The sequence below is a fragment of the Drosophila serrata genome, unplaced genomic scaffold, assembly GCF_035046125.1.
Source record: "Drosophila serrata isolate PLE 108 unplaced genomic scaffold, ASM3504612v1 contig_359, whole genome shotgun sequence".
Lineage (NCBI taxonomy): Eukaryota > Metazoa > Arthropoda > Insecta > Diptera > Drosophilidae > Drosophila > Drosophila serrata.
In genome coordinates, this window is record NW_028257257.1 from 1,817,853 (window position 1) to 1,840,165 (window position 22,313).

General features: G+C 36.9%; 3 protein-coding genes across 3 annotated transcripts; 1 reads left to right on the plus strand and 2 right to left on the minus strand.

Annotated features, from left to right (window-relative positions):
• Positions 1-11,747: 11,747 nt before the first annotated feature.
• On the minus strand, positions 11,748-12,932 carry Jon74E (Jonah 74E). The gene is made up of 3 exons (XM_020953914.2): positions 12,526-12,932; positions 12,196-12,458; positions 11,748-12,137 (listed from the first exon to the last, which is right to left on the minus strand). Exons 1-3 carry the CDS (start codon positions 12,762-12,764, stop codon positions 11,824-11,826), a joined length of 816 nt encoding a protein of 271 aa, XP_020809573.2. The 5' UTR covers positions 12,765-12,932; the 3' UTR covers positions 11,748-11,823.
• A 555-nt stretch (positions 12,933-13,487) lies between these two features.
• Positions 13,488-16,298, plus strand: LOC110185176 (brachyurin). Its single transcript, XM_020953894.2, has one exon. It carries the CDS (start codon positions 13,750-13,752, stop codon positions 14,554-14,556), a length of 807 nt encoding a protein of 268 aa, XP_020809553.2. The 5' UTR covers positions 13,488-13,749; the 3' UTR covers positions 14,557-16,298.
• On the minus strand, positions 14,880-22,096 carry CycT (Cyclin T). Its single transcript, XM_020953893.2, has 4 exons — positions 20,742-22,096; positions 20,582-20,627; positions 19,202-19,821; positions 14,880-19,131 (listed from the first exon to the last, which is right to left on the minus strand). Exons 1-4 carry the CDS (start codon positions 21,307-21,309, stop codon positions 16,925-16,927), a joined length of 3,441 nt encoding a protein of 1,146 aa, XP_020809552.2. The 5' UTR covers positions 21,310-22,096; the 3' UTR covers positions 14,880-16,924.
• Between the last annotated feature and the right edge of the window lie 217 nt (positions 22,097-22,313).

Genomic DNA, 22,313 nt, shown 5'->3' on the forward strand with positions numbered 1-22,313 from the left:
TAAAATAAAAAAAAACCCTTCAAATAGGTATAAAAACAGCAAATTTCTTCAAAAAATCGTAGTTTAAAAATCTCATAACTAAGCCAAAAAATCATTAATTTTAATTTGGAAAGCTGATCTATGCTAGTTTTTACTGTATTAACAAATCTGCATACTCAGTTTTTCAATTCAAGAAATTCAATTTTTTGTCGATTTTTGATAAAAAGAACGATGTAACCCCTTATCAAATTTTTAAATTTTCACAAAATTCTGAAAATTTTATTTTTCTTCCAGACATAGCTAGATCGATTCAGCAGTTCATCCCGATCAAGAATATTTATGATTTATAGGGTCGGAAATGATTCCTTCACTCCGTTTCAATCTTCGGACTGAAATTATATTCTGCAAAAAAGGTATAAAAACAGAAAATTTCATTGAAAAATCAATGTTTTCCAAACATCATAATTAAGCCGAAATAGCTTTAATTTTGATTCGGAAAACTTTTCTGTGCGAGTTTTTAAAGCACTAACAAATCTGCATACTACGTTTTTTGATGCAATCAAAAGTTTTTGACTAAAATAAAAAAAACCCCTTCAAAAAGGTATAAAAACAGCAAATTTCTTCAAAAAATCGTAGTTTAAAAATCTCATAACTAAGCCAAAAAATCATTAATTTTAATTTGGAAAGCTGATCTATGCTAGTTTTTACTGTATTAACAAATCTGCATACTCAGTTTTTCAATTCAAGAAATTCAATTTTTTGTCGATTTTTGATAAAAAGAACGATGTAACCCCTTATCAAATTTTTAAATTTTCACAAAATTCGGAAAATTTTATTTTTCTTCCAGACATAGCTAGATCGATTCAGCAGTTCATCCCGATCAAGAATATATATGATTTATAGGGTCGGAAATGATTCCTTCACTGCGTTTCAATCTTCGGACTGAAATTATATTCTGCAAAAAAGGTATAAAAACAGACAATTTCATTGAAAAATCAATGTTTTCCAAACATCATAATTAAGCCGAAATAGCTTTAATTTTGATTCGGAAAACTTTTCTGTGCGAGTTTTTAAAGCACTTACAAATCTGCATACAACGTTTTTTGATGCAATCAAAAGTTTTTGACTAAAATAAAAAAAAACCCTTCAAATAGGTATAAAAACAGCAAATTTCTTCAAAAAATCGTAGTTTAAAAATCTCATAACTAAGCCAAAAAATCATTAATTTTAATTTGGAAAGCTGATCTATGCTAGTTTTTACTGTATTAACAAATCTGCATACTCAGTTTTTCAATTCAAGAAATTCAATTTTTTGTCGATTTTTGATAAAAAGAACGATGTAACCCCTTATCAAATTTTTAAATTTTCACAAAATTCTGAAAATTTTATTTTTCTTCCAGACATAGCTAGATCGATTCAGCAGTTCATCCCGATCAAGAATATATATGATTTATAGGGTCGGAAATGATTCCTTCACTGCGTTTCAATCTTCGGACTGAAATTATATTCTGCAAAAAAGGTATAAGAACAGACAATTTCATTGAAAAATCAATGTTTTCCAAACATCATAATTAAGCCGAAATAGCTTTAATTTTGATTCGGAAAACTTTTCTGTGCGAGTTTTTAAAGCACTTACAAATCTGCATACAACGTTTTTTGATGCAATCAAAAGTTTTTGACTAAAATAAAAAAAAACCCTTCAAATAGGTATAAAAACAGCAAATTTCTTCAAAAAATCGTAGTTTAAAAATCTCATAACTAAGCCAAAAAATCATTAATTTTAATTTGGAAAGCTGATCTATGCTAGTTTTTACTGTATTAACAAATCTGCATACTCAGTTTTTCAATTCAAGAAATTCAATTTTTTGTCGATTTTTGATAAAAAGAACGATGTAACCCCTTATCAAATTTTTAAATTTTCACAAAATTCTGAAAATTTTATTTTTCTTCCAGACATAGCTAGATCGATTCAGCAGTTCATCCCGATCAAGAATATTTATGATTTATAGGGTCGGAAATGATTCCTTCACTCCGTTTCAATCTTCGGACTGAAATTATATTCTGCAAAAAAGGTATAAAAACAGAAAATTACATTGAAAAATCAATGTTTTCCAAACATCATAATTAAGCCGAAATAGCTTTAATTTTGATTCGGAAAACTTTTCTGTGCGAGTTTTTAAAGCACTAACAAATCTGCATACTACGTTTTTTGATGCAATCAAAAGTTTTTGACTAAAATAAAAAAAACCCCTTCAAAAAGGTATAAAAACAGCAAATTTCTTCAAAAAATCGTAGTTTAAAAATCTCATAACTAAGCCAAAAAATCATTAATTTTAATTTGGAAAGCTGATCTATGCTAGTTTTTACTGTATTAACAAATCTGCATACTCAGTTTTTCAATTCAAGAAATTCAATTTTTTGTCGATTTTTGATAAAAAGAACGATGTAACCCCTTATCAAATTTTTAAATTTTCACAAAATTCTGAAAATTTTATTTTTCTTCCAGACATAGCTAGATCGATTCAGCAGTTCATCCCGATCAAGAATATATATGATTTATAGGGTCGGAAATGATTCCTTCACTGCGTTTCAATCTTCGGACTGAAATTATATTCTGCAAAAAAGGTATAAGAACAGACAATTTCATTGAAAAATCAATGTTTTCCAAACATCATAATTAAGCCGAAATAACTTTAATTTTGATTCGGAAAACTTTTCTGTGCGAGTTTTTAAAGCACTTACAAATCTGCATACTACGTTTTTTGATGCAATCAAAAGTTTTTGACTAAAATAAAAAAAAACCTTAAAATAGGTATAAAAACAGCAAATTTCTTCAAAAAATCGTAGTTTAAAAATCTCATAACTAAGCCAAAAAATCATTAATTTTAATTTGGAAAGCTGATCTATGCTAGTTTTTACTGTATTAACAAATCTGCATACTCAGTTCTTCAATTCAAGAAATTCAATTTTTTGTCGATTTTTGATAAAAAGAACGATGTAACCCCTTATCAAATTTTTAAATTTTCACAAAATTCGGAAAATTTTATTTTTCTTCCAGACATAGCTAGATCGATTTAGCAGTTCATCCCGATCAAGAATATATATGATTTATAGGGTCGGAAATGATTCCTTCACTGCGTTTCAATCTTCGGACTGAAATTATATTCCGCAAAAAAGGTATAAAAACAGACAATTTCATTGAAAAATCTATGTTTTCCAAACATCATAATTAAGCCGAAATAGCTTTAATTTTGATTCGGAAAACTTTTCTGTGCGAATTTTTAAAGCACTTACAAATCTGCATACTACGTTTTTTGATGCAATCAAAAGTTTTTGACTAAAATAAAAAAAACCCATCAAATAGGTATAAAAACAGCAAATTTCTTCAAAAAATCGTAGTTTAAAAATCTCATAACTAAGCCAAAAAATCATTAATTTTAATTTGGAAAGCTGATCTATGCTAGTTTTTACTGTATTAACAAATCTGCATACTCAGTTTTTCAATTCAAGAAATTCAATTTTTTGTCGATTTTTGATAAAAAGAACGATGTAACCCCTTATCAAATTTTTAAATTTTCACAAAATTCGGAAAATTTTATTTTTCTTCCAGACATAGCTAGATCGATTCAGCAGTTCATCCCGATCAAGAATATATATGATTTATAGGGTCGGAAATGATTCCTTCACTGCGTTTCAATCTTCGGACTGAAATTATATTCTGCAAAAAAGGTATAAAAACAGAAAATTTCATTGAAAAATCAATGTTTTCCAAACATCATAATTAAGCCGAAATAGCTTTAATTTTGATTCGGAAAACTTTTCTGTGCGAGTTTTTAAAGCACTAACAAATCTGCATACTACGTTTTTAGATGAAATCAAAAGTTTTTGACTAAAATAAAAAAAACCCATCAAATAGGTATAAAAACAGCAAATTTCTTCAAAAAATCGTAGTTTAAAAATCTCATAACTAAGCCAAAAAATCATTAATTTTAATTTGGAAAGCTGATCTATGCTAGTTTTTACTGTATTAACAAATCTGCATACTCAGTTTTTCAATTCAAGAAATTCAATTTTTTGTCGATTTTTGATAAAAAGAACGATGTAACCCCTTATCAAATTTTTAAATTTTCACAAAATTCGGAAAATTTTTTTTTTTCTTCCAGACATAGCTAGATCGATTCAGCAGTTCATCCCGATCAAGAATATATATGATTTATAGGGTCGGAAATGATTCCTTCACTGCGTTTCAATCTTCGGACTGAAATTATATTCTGCAAAAAAGGTATAAAAACAGAAAATTTCATTGAAAAATCAATGTTTTCCAAACATCATAATTAAGCCGAAATAGCTTTAATTTTGATTCGGAAAACTTTTCTGTGCGAGTTTTTAAAGCACTTACAAATCTGCATACAACGTTTTTTGATGCAATCAAAAGTTTTTGACTTAAATAAAAAAAAACCCTTCAAATAGGTATAAAAACAGCAAATTTCTTCAAAAAATCGTAGTTTAAAAATCTCATAACTAAGCCAAAAAATCATTAATTTTAATTTGGAAAGCTGATCTATGCTAGTTTTTACTGTATTAACAAATCTGCATACTCAGTTTTTCAATTCAAGAAATTCAATTTTTTGTCGATTTTTGATAAAAAGAACGATGTAACCCCTTATCAAATTTTTAAATTTTCACAAAATTCGGAAAATTTTATTTTTCTTCCAGACATAGCTAGATCGATTCAGCAGTTCATCCCGATCAAGAATATATATGATTTATAGGGTCGGAAATGATTCCTTCACTGCGTTTCAATCTTCGGACTGAAATTATATTCTGCAAAAAAGGTATAAAAACAGACAATTTCATTGAAAAATCAATGTTTTCCAAACATCATAATTAAGCCGAAATAGCTTTAATTTTGATTCGGAAAACTTTTCTGTGCGAGTTTTTAAAGCACTTACAAATCTGCATACTACGTTTTTTGATGCAATCAAAAGTTTTTGACTAAAATAAAAAAAACCCATCAAATAGGTATAAAAACAGCAAATTTCTTCAAAAAATCGTAGTTTAAAAATCTCATAACTAAGCCAAAAAATCATTAATTTTAATTTGGAAAGCTGATCTATGCTAGTTTTTACTGTATTAACAAATCTGCATACTCAGTTTTTCAATTCAAGAAATTCAATTTTTTGTCGATTTTTGATAAAAAGAACGATGTAACCCCTTATCAAATTTTTAAATTTTCACAAAATTCGGAAAATTTTTTTTTTCTTCCAGACATAGCTAGATCGATTCAGCAGTTCATCCCGATCAAGAATATATATGATTTATAGGGTCGGAAATGATTCCTTCACTGCGTTTCAATCTTCGGACTGAAATTATATTCTGCAAAAAAGGTATAAAAACAGACAATTTCATTGAAAAATCAATGTTTTCCAAACATCATAATTAAGCCGAAATAGCTTTAATTTTGATTCGGAAAACTTTTCTGTGCGAGTTTTTAAAGCACTTACAAATCTGCATACTACGTTTTTTGATGCAATCAAAAGTTTTTGACTAAAATAAAAAAAACCCATCAAATAGGTATAAAAACAGCAAATTTCTTCAAAAAATCGTAGTTTAAAAATCTCATAACTAAGCCAAAAAATCATTAATTTTAATTTGGAAAGCTGATCTATGCTAGTTTTTACTGTATTAACAAATCTGCATACTCAGTTTTTCAATTCAAGAAATTCAATTTTTTGTCGATTTTTGATAAAAAGAACGATGTAACCCCTTATCAAATTTTTAAATTTTCACAAAATTCGGAAAATTTTTTTTTTCTTCCAGACATAGCTAGATCGATTCAGCAGTTCATCCCGATCAAGAATATATATGATTTATAGGGTCGGAAATGATTCCTTCACTGCGTTTCAATCTTCGGACTGAAATTATATTCTGCAAAAAAGGTATAAAAACAGAAAATTTCATTGAAAAATCAATGTTTTCCAAACATCATAATTAAGCCGAAATAGCTTTAATTTTGATTCGGAAAACTTTTCTGTGCGAGTTTTTAAAGCACTAACAAATCTGCATACTACGTTTTTAGATGAAATCAAAAGTTTTTGACTAAAATAAAAAAAACCCCTTCAAAAAGGTATAAAAACAGCAAATTTCTTCAAAAAATCGTAGTTTAAAAATCTCATAACTAAGCCAAAAAATCATTAATTTTAATTTGGAAAGCTGATCTATGCTAGTTTTTACTGTATTAACAAATCTGCATACTCAGTTTTTCAATTCAAGAAATTCAATTTTTTGTCGATTTTTGATAAAAAGAACGATGTAACCCCTTATCAAATTTTTAAATTTTCACAAAATTCTGAAAATTTTATTTTTCTTCCAGACATAGCTAGATCGATTCAGCAGTTCATCCCGATCAAGAATATATATGATTTATAGGGTCGGAAATGATTCCTTCACTGCGTTTCAATCTTCGGACTGAAATTATATTCTGCAAAAAAGGTATAAAAACAGACAATTTCATTGAAAAATCAATGTTTTCCAAACATCATAATTAAGCCGAAATAGCTTTAATTTTGATTCGGAAAACTTTTCTGTGCGAGTTTTTAAAGCACTTACAAATCTGCATACAACGTTTTTTGATGCAATCAAAAGTTTTTGACTAAAATAAAAAAAAACCCTTCAAATAGGTATAAAAACAGCAAATTTCTTCAAAAAATCGTAGTTTAAAAATCTCATAACTAAGCCAAAAAATCATTAATTTTAATTTGGAAAGCTGATCTATGCTAGTTTTTACTGTATTAACAAATCTGCATACTCAGTTTTTCAATTCAAGAAATTCAATTTTTTGTCGATTTTTGATAAAAAGAACGTTACATCGTTCTTATCAAATTTTTAAATTTTCACAAAATTCGGAAAATTTTATTTTTCTTCCAGACATAGCTAGATCGATTCAGCAGTTCATCCCGATCAAGAATATATATGATTTATAGGGTCGGAAATGATTCCTTCACTGCGTTTCAATCTTCGGACTGAAATTATATTCTGCAAAAAAGGTATAAAAACAGACAATTTCATTGAAAAATCAATGTTTTCCAAACATCATAATTAAGCCGAAATAGCTTTAATTTTGATTCGGAAAACTTTTCTGTGCGAGTTTTTAAAGCACTTACAAATCTGCATACAACGTTTTTTGATGCAATCAAAAGTTTTTGACTAAAATAAAAAAAAACCCTTCAAATAGGTATAAAAACAGCAAATTTCTTCAAAAAATCGTAGTTTAAAAATCTCATAACTAAGCCAAAAAATCATTAATTTTAATTTGGAAAGCTGATCTATGCTAGTTTTTACTGTATTAACAAATCTGCATACTCAGTTTTTCAATTCAAGAAATTCAATTTTTTGTCGATTTTTGATAAAAAGAACGATGTAACCCCTTATCAAATTTTTAAATTTTCACAAAATTCTGAAAATTTTATTTTTCTTCCAGACATAGCTAGATCGATTCAGCAGTTCATCCCGATCAAGAATATATATGATTTATAGGGTCGGAAATGATTCCTTCACTGCGTTTCAATCTTCGGACTGAAATTATATTCTGCAAAAAAGGTATAAAAACAGACAATTTCATTGAAAAATCAATGTTTTCCAAACATCATAATTAAGCCGAAATAGCTTTAATTTTGATTCGGAAAACTTTTCTGTGCGAGTTTTTAAAGCACTTACAAATCTGCATACTACGTTTTTTGATGCAATCAAAAGTTTTTGACTAAAATAAAAAAAAACCCTTCAAATAGGTATAAAAACAGCAAATTTCTTCAAAAAATCGTAGTTTAAAAATCTCATAACTAAGCCAAAAAATCATTAATTTTAATTTGGAAAGCTGATCTATGCTAGTTTTTACTGTATTAACAAATCTGCATACTCAGTTTTTCAATTCAAGAAATTCAATTTTTTGTCGATTTTTGATAAAAAGAACGTTACATCGTTCTTATCAAATTTTTAAATTTTCACAAAATTCGGAAAATTTTATTTTTCTTCCAGACATAGCTAGATCGATTCAGCAGTTCATCCCGATCAAGAATATATATGATTTATAGGGTCGGAAATGATTCCTTCACTGCGTTTCAATCTTCGGACTGAAATTATATTCTGCAAAAAAGGTATAAAAACAGACAATTTCATTGAAAAATCAATGTTTTCCAAACATCATAATTAAGCCGAAATAGCTTTAATTTTGATTCGGAAAACTTTTCTGTGCGAGTTTTTAAAGCACTTACAAATCTGCATACAACGTTTTTTGATGCAATCAAAAGTTTTTGACTAAAATAAAAAAAAACCCTTCAAATAGGTATAAAAACAGCAAATTTCTTCAAAAAATCGTAGTTTAAAAATCTCATAACTAAGCCAAAAAATCATTAATTTTAATTTGGAAAGCTGATCTATGCTAGTTTTTACTGTATTAACAAATCTGCATACTCAGTTTTTCAATTCAAGAAATTCAATTTTTTGTCGATTTTTGATAAAAAGAACGAAAATTTTTAAATTTTCACAAAATTCGGAAAATTTTATTTTTCTTCCAGACATAGCTAGATCGATTCAGCAGTTCATCCCGATCAAGAATATATATGATTTATAGGGTCGGAAATGATTCCTTCACTGCGTTTCAATCTTCGGACTGAAATTATATTCTGCAAAAAAGGTATAAAAACAGACAATTTCATTGAAAAATCAATGTTTTCCAAACATCATAATTAAGCCGAAATAGCTTTAATTTTGATTCGGAAAACTTTTCTGTGCGAGTATTTAAAGCACTTACAAATCTGCATACTACGTTTTTTGATGCAATCAAAAGTTTTTGACTAAAATAAAAAAAACCCATCAAATAGGTATAAAAACAGCAAATTTCTTCAAAAAATCGTAGTTTAAAAATCTCATAACTAAGCCAAAAAATCATTAATTTTAATTTGGAAAGCTGATCTATGCTAGTTTTTACTGTATTAACAAATCTGCATACTCAGTTTTTCAATTCAAGAAATTCAATTTTTTGTCGATTTTTGATAAAAAGAACGATGTAACCCCTTATCAAATTTTTAAATTTTCACAAAATTCGGAAAATTTTTTTTTTCTTCCAGACATAGCTAGATCGATTCAGCAGTTCATCCCGATCAAGAATATATATGATTTATAGGGTCGGAAATGATTCCTTCACTGCGTTTCAATCTTCGGACTGAAATTATATTCTGCAAAAAAGGTATAAAAACAGAAAATTTCATTGAAAAATCAATGTTTTCCAAACATCATAATTAAGCCGAAATAGCTTTAATTTTGATTCGGAAAACTTTTCTGTGCGAGTTTTTAAAGCACTAACAAATCTGCATACTACGTTTTTTGATGCAATCAAAAGTTTTTGACTAAAATAAAAAAAACCCCTTCAAAAAGGTATAAAAACAGCAAATTTCTTCAAAAAATCGTAGTTTAAAAATCTCATAACTAAGCCAAAAAATCATTAATTTTAATTTGGAAAGCTGATCTATGCTAGTTTTTACTGTATTAACAAATCTGCATACTCAGTTTTTCAATTCAAGAAATTCAATTTTTTGTCGATTTTTGATAAAAAGAACGATGTAACCCCTTATCAAATTTTTAAATTTTCACAAAATTCGGAAAATTTTATTTTTCTTCCAGACATAGCTAGATCGATTCAGCAGTTCATCCCGATCAAGAATATATATGATTTATAGGGTCGGAAATGATTCCTTCACTCCGTTTCAATCTTCGGACTGAAATTATATTCTGCAAAAAAGGTATAAAAAAAGACAATTTCATTGAAAAATCAATGTTTTCCAAACATCATAATTAAGCCGAAATAGCTTTAATTTTGATTCGGAAAACTTTTCTGTGCGAGTTTTTAAAGCACTAACAAATCTGCATACTACGTTTTTTGATGCAATCAAAAGTTTTTGACTAAAATAAAAAAAAACCCTTCAAAAAGGTATAAAAACAGCAAATTTCTTCAAAAAATCGTAGTTTAAAAATCTCATAACTAAGCCAAAAAATCATTAATTTTAATTTGGAAAGCTGATCTATGCTAGTTTTTACTGTATTAACAAATCTGCATACTCAGTTTTTCAATTCAAGAAATTCAATTTTTTGTCGATTTTTGATAAAAAGAACGATGTAACCCCTTATCAAATTTTTAAATTTTCACAAAATTCTGAAAATTTTATTTTTCTTCCAGACATAGCTAGATCGATTCAGCAGTTCATCCCGATCAAGAATATATATGATTTATAGGGTCGGAAATGATTCCTTCACTGCGTTTCAATCTTCGGACTGAAATTATATTCTGCAAAAAAGGTATAAAAACAGACAATTTCATTGAAAAATCAATGTTTTCCAAACATCATAATTAAGCCGAAATAGCTTTAATTTTGATTCGGAAAACTTTTCTGTGCGAGTTTTTAAAGCACTAACAAATCTGCATACTACGTTTTTTGATGCAATCAAAAGTTTTTGACTAAAATAAAAAAAACCCCTTCAAAAAGGTATAAAAACAGCAAATTTCTTCAAAAAATCGTAGTTTAAAAATCTCATAACTAAGCCAAAAAATCATTAATTTTAATTTGGAAAGCTGATCTATGCTAGTTTTTACTGTATTAACAAATCTGCATACTCAGTTTTTCAATTCAAGAAATTCAATTTTTTGTCGATTTTTGATAAAAAGAACGATGTAACCCCTTATCAAATTTTTAAATTTTCACAAAATTCTGAAAATTTTATTTTTCTTCCAGACATAGCTAGATCGATTCAGCAGTTCATCCCGATCAAGAATATATATGATTTATAGGGTCGGAAATGATTCCTTCACTGCGTTTCAATCTTCGGACTGAAATTATATTCTGCAAAAAAGGTATAAAAACAGACAATTTCATTGAAAAATCAATGTTTTCCAAACATCATAATTAAGCCGAAATAGCTTTAATTTTGATTCGGAAAACTTTTCTGTGCGAGTTTTTAAAGCACTAACAAATCTGCATACTACGTTTTTTGATGCAATCAAAAGTTTTTGACTAAAATAAAAAAAACCCCTTCAAAAAGGTATAAAAACAGCAAATTTCTTCAAAAAATCGTAGTTTAAAAATCTCATAACTAAGCCAAAAAATCATTAATTTTAATTTGGAAAGCTGATCTATGCTAGTTTTTACTGTATTAACAAATCTGCATACTCAGTTTTTCAATTCAAGAAATTCAATTTTTTGTCGATTTTTGATAAAAAGAACGATGTAACCCCTTATCAAATTTTTAAATTTTCACAAAATTCGGAAAATTTTATTTTTCTTCCAGACATAGCTAGATCGATTCAGCAGTTCATCCCGATCAAGAATATATATGATTTATAGGGTCGGAAATGATTCCTTCACTCCGTTTCAATCTTCGGACTGAAATTATATTCCGCAAAAAAGGTATAAAAACAGACAATTTCATTGAAAAATCAATGTTTTCCAAACATCATAATTAAGCCGAAATAACTTTAATTTTGATTCGGAAAACTTTTCTGTGCGAGTTTTTAAAGCACTAACAAATCTGCATACTACGTTTTTTAATGCATTCAAAAGTTTTTGACAAAACATCCACAGATCGCCTTCGCTATATACTGCTTTCTGTTTTCATGAAAATACATGAATTCGAGGAATTGATGATTTTATACTGAAAATGTAAAAATTTTTTCTCCCACTCCCTTCCAAACATTGAAAAAATGAAAACAAAGTCGCTCGTAAAATGCTCAACATTTATTATAGTTTTAGTGCCCAGCACTGTTCTTAGCTTAGTCCTCGTTAGGGAGAACAAACTCTAGGGATAGACCACCCCGGTCACCTCTCCAATCCAGTCCAGGTAGGCGGTGATCCGGGTAAAGACCGAGGAGAATCCCTTGGTGCAACCGGACTTCTTTCCATACGAGGTGATGCCAATCAGCACATCGGAGTTCAGAGAGGAATCATGGTAAACCAAAGGTCCGCCCGAGTCGCCCGTGCAGGTGGAGCGACCGCCAGTGGTGTCCATGCAAATATTGGTGGATCTAATGTTGGCATAGGAATACCAACAGTCCTCGTTGGACTCCACAAAGCGGACAACATAACGCAGGTGATCGGAAATGGCGGTGGATTCTGTAATTAAATTGTAATTAATAAATAAAACAAATTCTTGGTAATTCAGGACAATCACCATCATTAATGCGACCCCAGCCGGAGGCTGTGGCTGGAACGTAGTCGTAACTGGAATATCTAGATGAGATTCCTGGCAATCTGATGGGTCTGATGGCGTCCCCCAAGATAGCAACTTCGGGTAAATGAAGCACAGCTATATCATTCTCCAGGGAGACGCTGTTCCAACCAGGATGTAAATGGATTTCGGGCTGTCCTGACCGGATGAGCTGACGGGGTGCCAGTCGCTGTACTCCACCCAAGTAGTAGGTAATGGAAAGAGCTCTGTAGGAAGTTGAAAGATATTAAGTCAATGAAATTGTTTATATTTTTAGAGAGAAACTACACCTACTTGTCCACACAATGTGCTGCCGTTAGGAGGTATCGATCAGAGATCAAGCTCGCTCCGCACCAGCTGAACAGATCATTGGGCTCTTCGATACTCAATCCCACTTGGTAGGGAAATTGATTAACACCAGCCAGCTCACCACCAGCAATCCTGCCATCGATTCCATGACCCAGATCCAGGCAGAAGATCGATTCTCCCTGAACAGCGATCAGCAGAGCAACTACAACCAATCTGATTTGCATGTTTCCCCGAGTTACCTTACTCTGCCACTGACGTACTTCATCCGCTTGATTGAGGATTTATGGCTGGTTAATCTATCAAACGATTGGTCGTTTTTAGTCGTACGAATTGGTCATAATGCCAGAGATTGTGAATTATCTTTATACAGTGATCAGAACGCCACTTGATTGCTAAAAGAATAATAAAAAAAATTATAACTACACAAGTCTTTGGTTTATTTTATTATGGAGGTTTCCGATAGGAATACTCTTCAGTTAGAAGAGGAGGGTGGAGTGTTCCCGATTGCATAAAAATCTTTCGTTAATTATTATTAAAAAGTTATAATTTACATTATTTTATATTGAAGCATTACCATAGGAATGCTATTAATATGAGAGCTTCTTATTAGAAGAGCTATTATTCTTTTCAAATTTTTATTATAACGTCTCTTATATATATACTAAATAAATATTATTTTTTGTTAGCCGAAAGCCTCAGCAGCTATGGCTGACACTCATACAGTGTACAAATAAATAAATAAATAAATTATTTTTTGTTTTATTCTATTCATATTTCTATACATTCTTCAATAAAAACTACTATTGCTTTTTAGAAGTAACCATAAAGTATGCTACATTTCAATTTCTTAACTTACTGACATTATCTATATTAATTGCGCATTAGTATAAAATGAAGAGATAATATTATTATCAGCAACAATACAAATTAATACAAATTCGTTTTTTATCTGTAAAAACTATATTTTTATATAACTTAACATAGGTTTGTCTATATTATTCCCAAGGTCACATCAGTAAATGGAAAACTATTGCTAAGTTCTTGCTTATCTGCAAGTCTGTGTCCTTAATCCCTGCTCTATCAATGCTCTGAGGGTGCTCCAAGTTCCAAGTGGAGGAGTCTAGCAGGTGCGTCTACTAATGATAATACAGGTTTGCCTATTCTATATAATATGAAGACAACTCACATCGCTGGTTTAATCGATTTAAAATGCTCAAGCTCTTTATACCCAGTGTCCTCCTGTTGGTATCCTGCTCGGCTGTTCCACTCCAAAACAATGTCGAACCATTCATTACCAACGGGGAGCTGGCAGAGGTGGGTCAGTTCCCCTACCAGGCAGGTCTGAACATATCCTTCTGTGGGAACTTGACCACCTGGTGCGGTGGCACCCTGATCTCCCATTATTGGATAATCACAGCTGCCCATTGCATGGATAGAGCGGAATCAGTTACAGTTTATCTGGGTGCCATCAATATCCGGGACGAGACTGAGCCGGGTCAGCAGAGGATTAAGGTGGAGAAGTCAGGGATCATTGTCCACTCCAACTACACGGCCAGCACGGTCACCAATGACATTTCACTTATCCGGTTGCCCATTTTCGTGGCTTTCACGGAACACATTCGAGCCGCCAGTCTGCCACGTCGTCTGAACGGATCCTTTCCCACCTACGATTCCGTGCTAGCATCCGCCTCCGGCTGGGGCAGGGATAGTGACGCCTCAGACACTGTCTCCCCCGTGCTGAGGTACGTGGAGATGCCTGTTATGCCGAATGCCGTGTGCCGGATGTACTGGAGCGGAGCGGTGTCCGAGAAGATGATTTGCATGAGCACGGCCAGCGGCAAGTCCACCTGCCATGGCGATTCCGGAGGTCCGCTGGTCTACAGAGAGGGTAGTATTAGTTACTTGATTGGATCCACTTCCTTTGGCACCACCATGGGCTGTCAGGTGGGTTTTCCGGCTGTCTTTACTCGCATTAGCAGCTACTTGGACTGGATCCTCAATCATGTCATCAGCTAAGGCGGCATCCATCGGTATCTTCTTATAAATCTGAATTTAGGAGACTTTTAGTTATAGAATATTTATAAAATTAAGTAAGGAATAAAATATATTACGTAAATTATACTAACCTTGCAGGGTTAAAGGTTTTTAAGATTAGTTATGATCGAGCACCGAATTCGATCCTAAAATATAAGCTTCCAGAATTTAGTTTCCTTTAAAGCTCGTTTCAAATTGAGTTTTTTGCAGAAACATTATCAATGAACTTTACATCTGCGATTTATTTAAAATTTAATGTTTAACATTAATCCACCATTATCCCGAAATAAAAACACACGCTTGAATTTAATTTTTTTCCTGATTTTTTTGTGATTTATTTTTTTCGCATTTTTATTGATTTTTTGTTTAGAATTTTTGCCTGGTTTTTGAAGATTTTTATTCGTGCCGCTCGCATGGACGTCGTGCCAGTGCCGAGTGCGTCCATATTCGGATGCACAACCAAATAATCCCAATGGGACCCGACACTAGCCCGCCGACCAATCGAGCGGCGGGTTTTCCATTTGCTTTCTAAGTATGTACAAAAAACTTAATTTAGGGGCGGGGAAAATATTTGGGATCGGGGGACTTTATGGGGTTTGGGAGGGGGGACCAAGAATAAGTATGTAAAAGGAAAATCTAAATCTTAGATGCAAATTAAGCATTTGCTCTAGAAAGAAAAACGAGTTCTCCTCGGGGGTTATATCAACTTAAAAGTAAATGGTTTTAATCAGTGATTTGTATGTGGATTAAGATGTGTGTGTGTGTGTTTTGGGGTGTGTGTGGTGATAGTTTAGAGCTATATATGCTTGCAGCTTAATGCAGTAGTAAGAGAAATCGAATACGAATACGAATAGTTTTGAAAAACGCGCAACGTTCGCTTTAACCTTTTGTTTTCTTGCCTTAGCCGAAAATTACATAAAATTTCATTTCATTATCATTTTCCTGCCTCGAATATAGATAGATATAGTTTCTATATGCCTAACTTTTGTTTTGTATAGTTTTCCTCATTTTCTAGCAGCATTTGTAATCGTTTTTAGCTTAGTTTTCGCTTGCATTTTTTCGATAAATTTAAAACGTTTTTTATTTTCTGGTTTTCTCTCTGTGTTTGCACAACAATTTTTGTTTTTATTCAAATTTTTTAGTTTTTAAGTGTTTTTTTTCGCATAATTCGTTTTTTTTTATTTTGTTTAGTTTTGTTTGTTTGTTTGTGGTAATTGTGGTTTCTTAAGTCTACAATTTAAAAATAAATTAAAAACAAATGAAAGCTACACGTCAACACGTTCCAGGCGATCTTGAAACATAATATCCTGCGCTGAAACAATTCAGATCTCTATTTAGTTATCTTTTCATTGACAAAATACATTACTGTATATAATAATAATTAAATATGATAAATATTGCTAAGTGTTTGTGAGGAAACTAATTGAAAATCGGTCGGTCGGTCGGTTGATTGGTAAAAAGGGGGCAAAAAAGCTTTTAAAAAAACTAGAGAGAGAGTGAGAGGCAAAGGAAATAACTTTTCTAACTAAAGATACACAACTTCGTCTTCACATCATCCTTTTTCTTTACTTTCGCTTTAGCAACTAGTTTTTGTTTAATTTAAATTTAAATAATTTATCATGTAGTTGTTTTTTTGGCGTCTTCAATTTAAAATCAAAGCGCTGGCTTTCGTTTCTACGCTCCTCTTCGAATTCTCATCCTCGAATTCTCCTGCTTAGTTGTCGTTCCTTGGATATTCTGAAGTTCTTTTACTTTGTCTTGGCTTCTATATTTTTTGGGTATACATATTTGCTAAGCGGAAGTCGGTACTATATATCTCTCAGTGTGTAGTAGTTTGCTCTGGGTTAATTTTGTTTTCCTTTGTGGCTATGTACAGCATATATTGTAATTGATTTGCTAACTTAAATGCTAAGACGGTTGTTCTGAAGAATGGTTCTGTGTCTCACAAAGCCCGTACTTGACCCGGACTCGGACTCGTTTCTCCGATTCGGATCTCTTATAAACTAGTCTGCTCTATGCATGTGTATATGTGGTGTGTGTACGGTGTATGTATGAATGCTCCTATATATTTATAATTATAAATTAATTAATGCTGTACAATATAAAGTTCTCGCTTGTTTGAGTTCTGCGTACTCCATCGCCGTCAGCCAGCTTCCATTTTTATTTCCGCCATTCATCTCCTGGCATTCCATCCAGACTCTTGCGTTTCTTAATTACCTAAGCTGTCGTGCTACAGTAAAAGTGAAACAATCCTAACAACTAGCATATAGCATATAGCATCGACTGACAGAAGAGCTTTTTTCTCTCTATACACATAGATATAAAAAAAAAATGGGACTCCCTACCACCACTACTTCTTGTTGTAGGCGGAGGAGGAGGGCATAGAAGGCGGTGCTAGGCCCATGGGCTGTGGAGCTGCGTTGATGGGCGCCGCCAGCAGCATGGATGGCGGAACGGCACTGATTAGGGGAGCGCCCATTCCAACACCGGCCATTGAGGCTGCGGCGCCAGCACCGCCAAGAGGATTAAAGACACCACCGGGGACGCCTCCTCCAGATACAGCTCCAGCTCCATTGTATTTAGCATAATCCTTGCTCTTCTTGCTCTCCTTGTCGCGATCCCGATCGCTGTGTTTCTTCTTGCTGCTGCCGCCGGAACTGCTGCCACCCGAAGAGCTATAACCTCCACCACCACCGCCGCCGCCGCTGCTGCTACTGCCATAGGGAGGCGCTGATGATGTTGTGCTAGCCACGGCCGGTGGTAAACCATAGCCTGGAGCTCCTGGCATACCGGCCGCCGTCGAGTAGTTGTTCGGCTCCACCTTGTTCTTGCTTATCTTTAGCTTCAGCGGTGCCGAGGCTCCCACTTGAAGGCTGCCGTTGGGATTCTTGATCATTACCATCTTCAGCGGTTCGTTGGCCAGCGAGCCGTCCTTGTTGGGAGCGCTGCCACTGCTGCTGCTGCGATCTTTCTGCTTGTCCTTCTTGTGCTTCTTCCGCTCCTCCTTCTCCGTTTTGTCCTTTGACTTATCCTTCTCCTTGTGTTTATGCTTGTCCTTCTTCTTTTTCTTCTCCGCCTTGCTGCTGCTGCTCTCCTCCTTGATCTCGCCGACGGCCAGTTTGGTGACCACATCCATCTCCATGGCTGGTGCCGCTACGACAGTCGACAGACTGGGCAGAGGTGTGATGCCCGGCTCCTTCTTGATTATTGGTGGCGTCGAGGGTATGGGTTCAAGCAGTTCCGCCGGGGGCTTGAGACCCGGCATGGTCAATGGGTCCGGTTTGAGAAGCGAGGCATTCAACGGACACAGGCTCTCCTTCAGCAGGCTGCGAACCAGATCCGGCGTCGTCTCAATCCCATTGGACATGTTTAGGGGCGTGTGCTTTTCCTCGTAACTCGAATATCCGGGCAACCCGCTGCTGTTGTCCAGCTTGCGCAGCTTTTCGCGCGGCTGAGGGCCGCTGTCCATCTCGTCGAGCTTGTTCAGTCCATACTGGCTGCCGGAAATCTCGTTGGCTCGCTTCAGGCTGCTGCCGCTCTCGCCGGGATTGGGCACCAGCAGATCGCCGGGGCCGCCGTGTGGCAACATCTTCTTGTGAGGCGGCAACATAGGTTTCGACGAACCCGATGAGGCGGAGGAACTACTGCTACTGCTGCTGCCCATGGGCATGGTCGAAGGACGGTGCTTGTCCTTCTTGGTGGGCGTGAGGCGTTCCTTCTTGGGGCTCTCCTTGTCTCGCGGATGATTGTTCAGCTTGTAGTCGTGGCCCTGAGGCGCAGGCGGAGGTGGAAGGAGACCGTTGAATGGCTGTGCCATCGGCTCCTTCTTAATGTCTGGCCACTCGGGACTAAAGAGCGACATCTTGGACTGTGACGACTGCTGCTGCTGCGGCTGCTGTGCTTCCGGCGGCATATGTTGCTGCTGCTGAGGAGGTGGCACCACCTGCTGCTGCTGCTGCATGTGACCGTAGCCCTGGCTCTGGGAATAGGGTAGCTGCTGCTCGAAGGGCGGCATGCCGTGGACGGTGGAGCCGGATTTGCTGCGGTGGCCGCTGCCGTAGCCGGCCTGGGGCGGTGGCTGGGCTCCATTGCTGCTGCTACTAGCGCCTGGATAGCCGCCACGCGACATCAGCGGATTGGGGGGAGCACTACTGCTGTACGGCGGCGGTGCATTCGGATACATCTTGCTGCTGCTTTGCGACTTGTCCTTGGAGGACATGCTAGATGAGGCCGATGATGAGTTGGAGGCGGATGGATGATTGGGCGGCGGTAGCTGCTGCTGTTGCGGCGGCGGCTGAGGCTTGGAGGAGCTCGGTGGCATCTTGTGGCTGCCGTGTGGAGGCATGCCTCCGACGCCGACAGGCGCCATGCCGCGTGATGATTTGTGATAGTCCACCGGTAGAGACGGGCGCCCAGGCTGGCTCGATGATGATGATGAAGAGTTGCTCCTTTGACTGCTACTGCTGCTGCTCGAGGAGCTGAGCCCGCCGCTGCTGCTGCTTCGCTGGTGACTGGAGGGCAGGCGATTGCTATAGCCTGGCTGCTTGGACTTGTGATCTGCAGAAAGGGGAACACGCTCTGTTACTTGCGTTTCTTAACTTAGGGTAAGGAGAGGCAGGACACTCACCTGGATGCTGGTCAGGCGGCATGCCGCCTTGGTAGTTTGGCAACTTGTGATTGGAGGACGATGACGATGAGGAGGAGCCGTTGGCCGACACACCCATCACCGAGGACGAGCGCTGGTGGATGCCATCCGATCGTCTCTGCTGCGGCACCATTGCCGGTGGCGGTAATAGCGACGAAGACGACTGATCTCGCTCCCGTTCTCGCTCCCTGTCCCTGTCACGCTCCCGATCTCTGTCCCGCTCACGACTGTCATTGCCATTGGCCAGCTCTGGCGGCGGCGTAATGTTCGAGTGATATCCCTTCATCATCTCACTCACCCGCCAGTCCTCCTTGGGCTTGTTGTCCTTGGACGCCGTCCGATTGCTCGCTCCCTGGGCGATCGCCTTGATCGAGTTGAGTTTGGACTTGAGACGCGCCGGACTCTTCTCGTAGATGGCAATGAATTCGTCCGTCAGCTGCTTGAGCAGATCCAGCGAGACGCTCTTGTCCACATAGTAGAACCAGTGCTTGCCCTCGGTCGATTGCGGTATCTCCCAGCGGGACCACTTGCAGGCGAGGTAAATGCAGAAGCAGGCCACCACCGTGGGGCGATATTGCAGGCACATGGAGGTCAGATGCAGGCTGTGTGGCGTGTGCCATGGATTGTTGTTAGGTGGTTTAAATACAGTTTAAAATATAATGCAGTTTTTTTTTTTTTGTTTGGGTGAGTGTGTGCAGGGGTTTTGGTATGACTTCTTCTAATCGGGTTCCCCAAAAGGAGATCTCTCTGGATCTGGACAAACAACACAGATTATTGCAGGGACTTTCTTTATTTTAAGGGAAAAATTCCCGGCGAAAAATTACAAATTCCAAGACTGGATTACAAACCAAAAATACATGAATTGTTTTCTTCGAATTACAAATTATTCCGCGAAACTTTAGCGACTTTTTCCGGTAAGATAATCAACGCGGAAAGATGCTACCTTTTTTCGTAGGAGGACCATTATTTTTCATTCCAGGAATAACAAGAGATTTCCTTGACATTTGGCGGATTTTCCCAACACAAATTGCAATGAGATTGTCAGGCAACAAGGGATAATTAACCCAGAGAACAGGCAACGTATTTCTTTTTTAGGATGCTGGCCCTGTCAAGACTGCCTGCTGTGTGACTCTGGCTCTAAGTCCTTACATTTTCTTTGTTACCTGTGTCTAGATTTGCACAGGCAGGTAGACGGACAGACTTCAGATCTGCCTGTTTTCTGGGCAGGATTTGACCCTATGCACCCGCACACAAACACACACGCACACCGCTTATACCAGAGCTCCAATTTTGGAGCACCTCTCAAGCACGTCTGGGAGGAGGTGGAGGAGGAGGGATTACCATAGAGAGAGTAGCGCATACCTGTTCGAGGCCAAGAAGTACGAGGTCTGCGCCAGATCCTTGCATGCTAAAATATACCATAGTAATCAGTACTCAATCGCTCAACCGGCTACCATCCGACATGGCCTTGGGATATCATGGGAGGACATGGCATTAGAGCGGATTGGTATTGTGGGCCTACCTTTGACCAGCTGGCAGGTGCGCACCACATGCGTGTGCGGATGATCGATGGCCACATCGAAGCCGAGTGTCTGCAGCAGCACGTTCTCATTGAAGACAAGCTCCGCGGCGAGATCTGCATAATTCTGCTCGGTGGTCGGCGGCAGGCACTTGTTGGCGGCCCGAATCACATGCTCCAGCTTCCTTGGCTGCTCCTCCACCTTGGCGGCCAGGAACAGGCTTGCCGAGGCCATCGAATTCCGGTGGAAGTGTGTGAAGGAGTGGAACGCATAGAATCGATGCATATACACAATGGCCGTATTGATGCACAGCTGTGACACTTGCAGTCGCTGGCCCATCTCCTGGATTAGGTACGCGGTCATCTGGCGGTACTGTAGCTCATCGTCGGCTTTGATTCCACATCTTCGGCTTGGTGAATTGGCCAGCTGTTCGTTGCTGAAGTACCAAATCTTGTCCTTTTCAAATGGCAGGTTGTTGTTGCCCTGGGTAGGTGTGGAGGAGCCACTGCTGCTGGCCGAAGATGATGGCGCCGCGGCCCCTGAGGCCATTGGCGTGGCCATGAGACTCATGCTGCTAATGATTTTCCGTTCCCGTTCACATGCAAGCCTCCTTTACTGCGCCGCGGAATCCGCTGCTACCACTGCCGCCGCTGCTGCTGATTTTCAGCCGTAGGAACTGTACGAAGAGGAAGAGAGAGCCAGCAGCGCTCTTTCTTTGTCGGCCGTGCTGCGCGGTGCTTGGGTGCGCTGGTATGGGTGCTGGCTGCGGGCCGTTGGCTGTTGGTATTGGTGTGTATGTGCTGCGACTGCTGGTTGCTGCAGTAGCGTGGGCGGCGACGGCGACGGATCGGTTGTGGGGGGAACAGGGATCAGTGCACCGCATCGGCTATGCCACACTCAGACTCGGGGAACGGGGAAAATGCACGCACATTCGGCGAGGTAGTCCACATTCACATCCACATTCACTCCTCGCTTGTTTTTTTCCGCCGCGCTGCTCGCTTTGCTTGTGTGTGTGTGTGTGCGTGGTGTGGTGAGGTTTTGCTTTCTGGAAATTGCGAAGCGACGGAGGAAACGGAACGCGACGAGCCCGAGCACACTGACACTAACCAGCGACGGACGTTATGCAACTTGGCGTCAATTCATAGTTATTCGCATCGCTATTGCCGTCGCGTCGGCCACTTGCACCATTTGTAGTCGATCACTGTGCGTTATTTTATCCACAAACGCATCGAAAAACGTGAAATGTGGACAATGACAAATACTTTGCAAGAAAAAATGTTTTTTATGTATTTGTAGACAGTGTGACCGTGTCCGATACAAAAGAGCTATCGATGTTGGCGGCTATCGATGTTTTGACAGCTCACGATAGCTGCGATATATCGATGGCGGTTGTCAATGCGGTATTTTTTCGTGCCAATATACCGATTTATATATATTATTAGGACTTGAGCAATGAGAACATATATATTTTATTTTTCAACAAGTTCTCTCCACAGTTTAAAATACCACATACTTTATTAACTGTTTATAAAGTACCATAAATATACTAACAACTCTTATCGTACCAGGGATGG